At 35.6% G+C, this 11,339-nt stretch overlaps 1 protein-coding gene across 1 annotated transcript; it reads left to right on the top strand.

The window, feature by feature from the left end:
- Positions 1-783: 783 nt before the first annotated feature.
- Positions 784-11,186, top strand: LOC132097226 (sterol O-acyltransferase 1-like). The gene is given in 13 exon segments (XM_059502864.1): positions 784-880; positions 4,039-4,097; positions 6,367-6,509; positions 6,759-6,818; positions 6,995-7,102; positions 7,731-7,978; positions 7,981-8,006; positions 8,639-8,768; positions 8,917-9,014; positions 9,175-9,273; positions 9,624-9,759; positions 10,033-10,178; positions 10,261-11,186. Coding segments are annotated over 12 exon segments (1,320 nt in total). The 5' UTR covers positions 784-880; positions 4,039-4,049; the 3' UTR covers positions 10,339-11,186.
- The last annotated feature ends 153 nt before the right edge of the window (positions 11,187-11,339 follow it).

The following is an 11,339-nucleotide window of genomic DNA, read 5'->3' as shown; positions in this document are numbered from 1 at the left end:
ATCAGGATCTAACCATATAATGTCTTCATTCTCCATAAGCTGTTAATAAAACACATAAAACTAAATTATAACCATTTCATTTGACATTTGTATTTGGGGTGGAAATATGACCTGGGCATATATTCTTGAAGTGTTTTGAGATATATTTATTCCACACATTACATCTTTGAGAGGAGAGAGATAACCCAGTCATTACATCAACCAGGCAACGCTGTAAGGTATTGATACTGTTACTGTACATTTACGTTAGCCGCTCGTCCAATCAGATGCCGTTTCGAAGCAGACTCCGCCTCCGTTGTTTCAGTTGATTCAGGCTGATCTCGTTCAGAATCAGAATCGGAATCAGAATGAGCTTTATTGCCAGGTATGTTCACACATACGAGGAATTTGTTTTCGTGACAGAGCTCCGCAGTGCAACATAACAGCGACAGAACAAAAAACACAATAAGGAATAAAAAATACAAAAAAATACAAATAGGTGGGTAAGGATTGACAATATACAAATTGACAATGTATGGCAGGTATATTAAAAGAGCATTTATGTATGTACATGTATATTATGTGGAAAAATTGTAACTGTACGCTAAGTATGTGTGTTTGGATAAATAAGTGTATGTGTATATAAATATAAATATAAGTAGTATAGTGTGTTCCATGTATGTACATGTAGGCTATATTATGTGCAAAAGATTTACGTGTACGCTAAGTATGTGTGTTGGATAAAAAGTGTAGTGTATATAAATATAAATAGTGTAGTGTGTCCCACAGTTATTATCAGCTGAAATCACGGCGTCGCCTGCGTCAACATTCACAGAGTTTGTCTTCAGAAAGCGGAATTGAGGAGATTACTACACACGTGTGTACTGAGGAGGAAGCACAAGTAAGTGATATAAACGTTGTTTTTTGTCTTTCTTAAACGAAGCCTCTGAAACAGACAGAATTTTGTCGGAAACATTTCCTGGTAATAGAGCGTATAAAGTTTCGTTCGTATAGCCTATTTAGTGTCTAACTTATATAGGCTATATATACAGACGAATAGTTGAACGCCCTTTAACATTAAAGGTTGAGTTATTTGCATTTGTGTGGTAAGCAATTTTAACGTTTATTCTATTAACTAACTAGGGTCTTTTTTATCTTGGTAGTATATTTCCTCAAACCTATTATATAATAATAAGCCAATAAGTCATTAAAGGGATAGTTCACCCTAAAATGAAAATTATGTCATTAATGACTCACCCTCACGTCGTTCCAAACCCATAAGACCTCCGTTCATCTTCGGAACACAGTTTAAGATATTTTAGATTTAGTCCGAGAGCTTTCTGTCCCTCCATTGAAAATGGGTGTACAATATACTGTCCATGGTTAGAAAGTTAATAAAACATCAAAGTAGTCTATGTGACATCAGAGGGTCAGTTAGAATTTGTTGAAGCATCGAAAATACATTTTGGTCCAAAAATAACAAAAACTACGACTTTATTCAGCATTGTCTTCTCCTCCGGGTCTGTTGTGAGCGAGTTCAAGTGTAGTGATATCCAGTTCACGAACTAATAATTCGATTTAACTGGTTCTTCTTGAACCAATTCACCGAATCGAACTGAATCGTTTGGAAACAGTTTGCGTCTCCAGTAAGCAATAATCCACAAATGACTTGAGCTGTTAACTTTTTTAATGTGGCTGACACTCCCTCTGAGTTAAAACAAACCAATATCCTGGAGTAATTCATTTACTCAAACAGTACACTGACTGAACTGCTGTGAAGAGAGAACTGAAGATGAACACCGAGCCGAGCCAGATAACGAACAAAAGATTCACTCGTTTTCGAGTCAAGAACCGGTTCCATCGGTTTTTGGATCACCAGTAGTGATGGCAAGTTTGGTTCTTTTCTGCGAACCGGTTCTTCCGGACAGTTCGATTCAATAAACCGGTTGAAGAAATCGGTTCACCGGTTCTTTTGCGCTCTACGTAATGACGTCATTGGCGATGATTGTCCTTGATTCAAGCCTTCGGTTTACCTACGCTCATAACATTAGCACAGAATCAATTCAGAATCAATCACCAAAAGAACCAGTTCGGTTCAGAAGCTTTGTGTGTCGGTCTGCTTCACGCTGAATCACACATGCGCAGCATCATCAGCTCCTCGGTTCTCGAATCGGACGCGTCTGACAGAAACGGATCTTGACTTGAGAACGAGTCAATCATTCGTTCGTTATCTGGCTCGGCTCGGTGTTCATCTTCAGTTCTCTCTTCACAGCAGTTCAGTCAGTGTACTGTTTGGGATTAATGCTGACTGGAGACACGAACCGTTTTGAACGATTCAGTTCGATTCGGTGAACTGGTCCAAGAAGAACCAGTTAAAATGTATTTTCGATGCTTCAACATATTCTAACTGACCCTCTGATGTCACATGGACTACTTTGATGATGTTTTTATTACCTTTCTGGACATGGACAGTATACCGTACATAGGTTTTCAATGGAGGGACAGAAAGCTCTCGGACTAAATCTAAAATATCTTAAACTGTGTTCCGAAGATGAAAGGAGGTCTTACGGGTTTGGAACGACATGAGGGTGAGTCATTAATGACATAATTTTCATTTTTGGGTGAATTATCCCTTTAAATATTGACTAGTATTCGTTAAGTTTGTCACTTTCATTACTTTTCCCATTGCTACTAACTGTCCTAATAGTGACAAGTAGCCTACTGTATTCCTTTGCACATTTTTGTTTATTGATTTTTATGGAATCTGTGGTTCAGATTTCAATTGCCCACTTGTTCTGACTAGTACTTTAAGGAAGTTATTCTGATACCAGTTACAATTTCACAAGGATAGATAATCTTGCTTATTTCATAGTTACTAACTAATAAAAATATTTTTTTTTCTTTGTCATTTTCAATGACTAGCCAGAGTGACTACTTTTAATATTCAATTAAAATCTTACTTAGTAATTTTAAAATGACCTAATTGATGCAATCAAGATTAGTATTAGTATTCTAAACAATACTAATATACTAAGATTAGTATTCTTAGAATTATGTAATTTAAATCACGTTTGTTCTTGGTGTTGGGTTTCCAGCAGCAGGATGGTGAATGAGGGTGCTGGCGCCCCACGCAGTCGCAGGGGGTCTCATAAGGTGGTTCCTTCATCAGACCAGGACAGCACAGGAGAGGTGCCCTGCCTCAGTAATGGTGAGACTGGATCACTAAACAAAAAAAAGACCTGATCCTTCAAGCGCAGAGTATTCTTTTTTTTTTAAATTCTGATTGCCCCGTATGTTTAGGAGTTTGCAGTAAACAAATAATATAATAATAAATTTTTATGTGGTAGAAAACAGGTATATTATTTTTTTTTTCTTAAAGTAAAAGGTTTTTAATTTGCAATAATAGCCTTGCTTGTATTGAGGTTTAAACTGAGCTGTGTAAATTATATATGCATTAAAGAAGAATGAGGAAACAATGGCCGTGACACATTCATGTTACGTTAGTTGAAACCATTAAGGTTAATTCTGGGATGAACAGACAGCCATGTGATTTGCTGTGTGACCTGATTAAAACATTGCTATGTCCTGCCCAGTACTGTTATCAATGATGCAGTCATTCCCATTAACTCTGACATGATGACACTGAAAATTCTAGGGTAGTGTTTTATTGTGCAGCCTCACTGTCAGATAGATTCAGGTTAATGCTTCACATAGCATTTGAGTTTGTGTTAGTGGTTTTTTAAATATCATATATAATTTAAGGGTTTTCAGTGGGATATAATGTAGTGCTTTTTGTCAAAAATCATCAAGTTCTACGCTTACTATTAATTCATTGCCTCTTAGTCTAATCTCAAATAGATTGAAATGAAGACATTTTGTTCATTTCTGTCTTTCTTTTTACTGCATAACTTCTGTTTGCACTCTAACAGATCCAGGTATTCTGTTTGCATTATGTTAGATTAGTGGTATGGTAACCAGGATACGTGTCCAGAATGACCTGCTCCATCTGTGTATAGTTGTGAGCAATCATGAGAGAATTGTACTGATGTTTTATTTCAGGAACAGTGGAAATGAAGCACATTATCAGCGCAAAACTACAGCTGAAGAAGAAAGCTGAGGTAGGATGGCTCAGAAACTTTCAGTCCTTTTTTCTTGTGTGCAAATCTTGTTCGTTATCAGTGTAGTGTATCTGTATTATCACATATTATGTCACAGATTAACAGATCCTAAACATTCAAGCATGACCTTTGGTTTGACTAAATCCTTTCAATGGTGTAAATGCAATGCTTATTTTTGTGATACATATTAGTGCAGGGCAACTATTAAGCGCATTCAAAATACAAGTTTTTGTGTACATAATATATTTTTGTACTGTGTATATTAACTATATATAAAAATACACAGTCACACACATGTATGTATATATTTAATAAAAATTTGTTGTTTATATATTTATATTATTGCTGCATTTTTTAATATTATATTAATAATGCATTCAAAAGTAGTGTATTGTGCACTTTTTTCATTTAAATGTAGACCTACTGCTATATAAATAAAAGTGTAATAATATTTGGTTTGCAAACACTTTAAACAAATAAGGTGCTTTTTACAGCAGTGTTTCTTTTACATAGTAGCAGTTCAAGTATTTATTGTAGCCTCGTAGAGACTTGTTTGTGCGAGATCCTGGAGAATAATTAGTGTGTGCTCTCACTAGGGATTCTTAACCGTGCCGAAGCGCTTTTGACCACCAAAGCCTGATTCGTTTGACTAGTGTGATCGCTCCGTTTAGCAGTCCCTGGCTCGGTTGGAAGAGGTGGGCCAGAGCGCGGTTCAGTTATATATAGGTCAGTGAGTGTGAGTGCTAACCGCGCCAGAGTGCAGCTCTTCTGATACGTGTTGCGTGATTGCGTGAATATTTCTGAGTGGCAAAAGTGATAGATCTGTAAATCAGTATGATGTGAGAGGGATGTGTGTTACAACATCCCATACGACTCAAAATAATAAACCACAAAGTTAACAAAACGATTCACTCCACTGTGCTGAGTGAGAGCGCCTTTCTGCTGTCTTCACGTGATATCGTAAACTTCATATTTCCAATTTATAAAGTCATGATTACAAGCTCGTTGCATTATTTTCTGTTAAAAATAACAGTGGACAGTGGTTTGTGAATGCTTAGCTTAAATAATTTGATCGGGAGCATCCCCTCCTGTGACCCTTGATTTGTCTGTATGTGTATTCAGTGCCAGTGAACAACGGACTTTCATAATAATAAAAATCTGCCTTAACGCACGATATAATAATTGTTGGCGTTAATCAATTAATGCGTCAACGCAATAATAATGCGTTAACTTGCCCAGCCCTAATTTATATATAATATATAATAATATAAATTATATGCATATAAATATATACATGTAAATATTTCTGAAATAGTGTAAATATACACAGTACACACACATATGTTATATAAACAAAAACTTTTATTTTGGATGCAATTAATCACGATTTATAATATATATAATATATATATATATTATAATATATATATTACATCTGATCTTGACACATTGTGTCTACAGATTCTTTGTGAGAATATATATTTATATATATTATGATTTGCTGGGCACATGACAATATATTTAAAATATCCATTTTTTATATAAAATATTTATTGTGTATCAAGTGTATTCAAATAATCATGTGAACTGTATAATTATTACTGAATAATTTAATAAATTCCGTCTATAAAATATATTTTTTAATAGATTCAGACTGAAATGTATTTTTTTAATTATTTTAATTATATAAAAATATTTTTTAAATAATTTTTTGACTTTTCTGACTTTGGTTTTAAGGGTCAAACATTATTTCATGATTTAGATTGTTTTGCGCTGCTTGATGTAAGTGCTTGTAAAGGTTACAGGAAGTGCAGACAGAATAGGGAAGGATGTGGTTGTCAGACAGGGGCAGTGAGGTTTGAGAAAATATAATGTCCTTGTTTGTAACACATATATCTTCTGTATCCAGTAGATTTCCCTAAAAAAGACATTCTATCAAATGATTGGACTTTAGAATTGATATGAATTACAGACCTCCAATGTAATGCGTCAGTTCAGTTTTAGTTCATTCTGACTGAATTTAGTATACATAAAGTTTCTTTGAGATACAAGACTCATTTGTCACCATTAAGAGCAGCTGCAGTTTAAAAGACATGACCATGACAGCTTGAGTTATCACATGACATTAGACCTGATTCTCTGGTGCAATTACTCTTATTTTGTGGATATGATTTGTAGAGCTTCATAAGACCTTTTGTTCTTGTTTGTAAGACCCTCCTTAGAAGAGGCTTTCTGTTCTGTGTATTCACTGTTTGCTATTTGTTTTCAGCATTTGAAGGCAGACCTGATGAGGCAGTTCAACACTCAAGTCAATGAATTCATGGACAGTCTGATAGAGGAGTCTGCCAGTCTGGGTTCGTCCCATGTGAGCAAAGTCTTTCCTCTCTCAGAAAAGGAGAAAAGCAAACTCAGGTACTGAAAGCATGCCCAAACCGGATTACAATGAGTGCCACAGCTGTCTAGTACACTTCATTCTTTTCTTTTTTACGGTCATTTAGATCTGCTTCACTGCATTTGAGGTTTTTTTTTTTCATTGTCTGATCTTATCACATGACTAGCATGTCAATCTATCAGCATAGTGCTTTTATCTCACATTCTTTTTGCCTTTTCTTTTTTTATTCTGTTTTCTAAACCTATTTATCTTCCTCTCTGCTCCTGTAGGCATACACAGCATTCCCAAGGCCAAAGCAAGCAGTTCGTGATCCGTCGATCACTGTTAGAGTAAGTCATGGATGATCTTGCTGGTATGTGTAAAATCTGAGATTTGTTTCTGTCTGTGGTCAGATTAGCTGACCTTAATAAACCTTAGTGTTTAATTAGGAAGAGAAGAAACATATGGTTGTACTGCTTATGAATATTTGTAAAGTAATAGTGCTTATTACATGATTTTTATGCAGTGATCTGTTTGAGGTGAACCACATTCGCACCATCTATCACATGTTCATCGCCGTCCTCATCCTCTTCATCTTCAGCACGCTTGTCGTGGATTTCATCGATGAGGGCAGGTTAGAACATTCAGTCTTCATAAACACTTTTGGAATCTGTTTTGCTTCAGTTTTTGAAACAGCAACCTTGTTTTAAATGTTGAAGTTTTGACCTTGTCAACCTTGTGGTTTCATAAATGCTTAATAGTTTTGTTTTTACCAAAAATATTAGGAGATATATTTTATCTCCGCAAGCACAATGTTTGCAAGGTCTCCTAAATGAATGAAAAGGAGCCCTGAAACTATTCAATGCAAACTACTTCTGTATCGTATTAAAAATACATTTCTGATATGTCTGAATTTTGAATAGAATAACTCTTTGTTATTAATAGGATTTATAATTTATTAATAGGATTTTCTCCACATTGAAAGAAAACTATACGAAAAACATCTTTGCATGTAACCGGTTTTGTTAGTGTATTTTACCTGGTGTAAGGATAAAGTTATGAAATTTGTGATTATGTGAACAAAAAGAATAATCAAATCAGTGATTTTACAAGACTGAAATATAATGTATTGAGAATTGAGAAAGTAATATGCTCTTAACTCATAAGTGTTTTCTCATTAGTTTATCATGTACCTTCAGTGTGACTTGGAGTAATTATGTATTATGTAAGCTGCAAAAGCCTTTATTCCTTGCTCCCTGTAGATTGGTGCTGGAGTTTGATCTGTTGGTGTACGCGTTTGGCCAGTTCCCCCTAGTGGTTGTCACGTGGATGTGTATGTTCTTGTCCACACTTGTGGTTCCGTATGTGTTGCTCAGTGTCTGGGCCAGTGTTTACCCCTCGTCAAACCATCGGGCCTTATGGACAGTGCTGGCTGGTTCTCTCTTGCTGCTGTACCAGGGACTGTGTTTGGGTTTCCTGCCCACATATGTGGTGCTGAAGAATGGCCTTCCCCCTGCTTCATACTTATTCTAGAACAGGTACTCCGTAACCATTTTTTTATATCACTCTGTTGATTATTGGATGCTCTGTTTTCTGCATTAATGTGTTCATTTAAATTTGATAGTAGTCTAATAATATTTGAAGATGTTTACTTTAATTTCCCGACTCAATTTAGTTGTTGCTGTTGTTTGTTTTTAACAGGTACGACTGATAATGAAGGCTCACTCTTTCATCAGGGAAAATGTGCCAAGAGTATCATCCTTAGAACCAAACAAAGCAAGTAAGATCCTTACTTAGATGTTAGTAACTTCACATAAATAAAATGATGAAAACTTATAAGAAAATATGCTTATATGTATAATTTATTATATGTGTGTTTCACACACACACACACACACTTATTTATTTAATGTTAAGCTAAACATTTTAGCAGTGTATTGGTATCTGTTTTCATAGAAATACCATGTATAAAAGTAATAAATAAAAAAACACATATTTTTATTCGGTTTAGATTTCACTTATGTTACTTTGTCCTTGTAGAAATCCATGTATTCGGTGGGTTTATGTGGCTACAAAGTTTTTGCAGGTAGGCTCTTTAAAAGAGAGTTGTGTTTTTTAAGTAGTGATTTTTATAAACATTTATGTCAAGTCTTTTTTTTTGTCATTCCAGGTGCTCGGCTGTTTATTTTATGCATATTACATATTTGTGCGGCTGTGTATCCCTCAGTTCCGCAGTATCAGTATGCAGCTCTTTGACCTGAGGGCCATGGTGTTGTGTGTCTTCAACTCTATACTGCCAGGTAGAATGTCGACAGGACAGCCACTTTTTGATTAAGCACATCTTTAGATACCTTAATAATGATAAGATACACTGAAGAAGACACAGATGTAATAAAAAAGTGCACAAATAAATGCAGTTTGTGTAATGGTGTTGTCTTCTATCCACAGGAGTGCTGGTGCTTTTCTTGGCATTTTTTGCCTTTCTGCATTGCTGGCTTAATGCATTTGCTGAAATGCTACGCTTTGGAGACAGAATGTTTTATAAGGTAATAGACAGCAAAAAAATGTGCCCTGTATTTAATTTTACAAATACAGACCCTTCGATTAGATCAGATCAGATTTGTTTTATTGAAGAAAAAAAAAGATTTATGCTAAATTACATGTCCATTATACAATTGTTCATTGAATAATGTGCTTTTTCTCTAGGACTGGTGGAACTCCACTTCATTTGCCAACTATTACCGCACATGGAATGTTGTAGTACATGACTGGCTTTATTACTATGTCTACAGGGATTTCCTGTGGGTAAGTCATCAGTCGAACATTAGCACAGAATATAAAATGAATGATTATAGTTATTCTTTATTTATTGACTGATTAATTATAACATAACATTGTAATTTTTATACAATTGTCTGATAATAAATATTTACTTGTTTTTATATATAATCACTTTGAGTGCACTCTTTACAAAAATCATCCAGGAATCAGTCAAATTCATTGGTCTAAACAGTGTTTCAGATTGGATCTTTTAGTTATGCTGTATTTCAATAAACAGTCTGTGTTTGGTTTGTTTGCCTGGAAACTGGAATTTATGTGAAACTGTGTCCAATTGTGCATCAAGCTAAACCAAGTGTTATCATCCATATCTACAGATGACACAGAAGCGATTCCGTGCAGCGGCCATGTTGGTTGTTTTTACTGTGTCTGCTGTAGTGCACGAGTACGTTCTGGCCATCTGCTTTGGCTTCTTCTATCCCGTCATGTTCTGCCTCTTCATGTGCTTTGGAAGTAAGAATCTCATTTATTACAAGTACATGTCCCTGCTAAAAAAAATAAACCCCGGATAGTCTTAGCTGGCTTAAGCTGGTTTTACAGCTGACCAGTCTGGTGTTTAGCTGGTCAGCAGCTGGTCTACCAAAAACCATTCAAGCATACCAATTTAACCAACTTGGGCAGGCTGGGATGCCACAACCACCTAGACTTCGGTTAAGATGAGTCTGTTTTATATGATACAACAGAGCCTGAATATGAAAGTCTCTAATGCACTCATGTTTCTCTTAGTGGTGTTTAACTTCGTTCTTAACGACCGGAGAAAAGGGCCGATCTGGAACGTGATCATGTGGACTGCACTGTTCTTGGGTCAGGGCGTTCTCATTTGCCTGTATTCTCAGGAGTGGTACGCGCAGCGCTTCTGCACTATTCAAGAGGTAAACAAAGTGCTTGTTCCTGGTAGGTTCATCTAGATTCTGAATTTATTCATATATTCATGGTTTCTTTTTGTTTCCTCAGCCTTCTTTCCTAGACTTGTTGAAGCCTCGATCCTGGACGTGTGCTCCACAGACTAACACTGCTGTAGATGCTCACTAAAGCCACACCACCATCCTCCAGATGAATCAGACTTTTTTTTTTTTTTAGCATTCTATAGGTATTGCACTCTGACCAAATGAAGTGAACCGTGACAAGCTTACTCTATAATCATGAAGACAATGTTTTATGAAGAGGCCTTAGATATTTAATATTTATTATAGCATCCATAATAGAATGTAGAATGTCTATAATGTGCATTATGAATATTTCTTTCAAATTCCTAGTTAGCATTTGACAATCTATTTTAAGTTACGTCTGATCTGGCTAAAGAGATTCTGTTTTTAGAAGCCTCTGTGATGTTGTTGAGATCAGATTATATAGTAAATGTGTTTTGTTTACTGCTACTTCTTAGTGTTGGAGATTGTGGTGTTACCCCAGTACTGGAGAGGCCATGGAAGATTATACATGTGGTACATTTGAACCAGGTTGCCTGGACTACACAAAACTGTCGAATGTTTACAAGCAGGGTTGCGTATTCTAAAACCCCAGTGGATTTAAATTATGTGCCATATTTTACTACCACTGATAGTCTGGACTTTGGAAATTTGGACTCCATGTTTTTTTTTTCCCTAGAGCTAAATTAATTAGATACTAATTTAAAAACCATGCTTTAGGACTTATTTATTACAAAACAGGGTATCAGATTTTTGGAAGTGTTAAGGTTTTGCAGCTGGCTGCACTCGTGATCATTATTATTACTAATGGTTTCCAAGCACAATTCCTTTGCTGGTTATAAATTATTATGAACAGTGATATGCAGGGGATTTATAAAAAAAAAATAGTAATAATAAAGTCTAGGATATTTTGAATGGCATTTATTAGTGCAATAAAGAGTTTTGAGTGAATAATCTCTCCAACCCCACAAGATGTTTGACTGAGATTGTATTGTATTTTAGAAACACTTCTGCATTAACTGTGATGACCAGCAGGTGGTGATGGAGAGTTGAGTGTTAGGACTGTATACCTGCACACAGCATTTTAATGTTCCGTTGTAATCTCTA

This window comes from Carassius carassius, chromosome 21 (assembly GCF_963082965.1).
Source record: "Carassius carassius chromosome 21, fCarCar2.1, whole genome shotgun sequence".
NCBI classification, from domain to species: Eukaryota; Metazoa; Chordata; class Actinopteri; order Cypriniformes; family Cyprinidae; genus Carassius; species Carassius carassius.
This window is presented reverse-complemented; position numbering and strand designations above follow the sequence as displayed.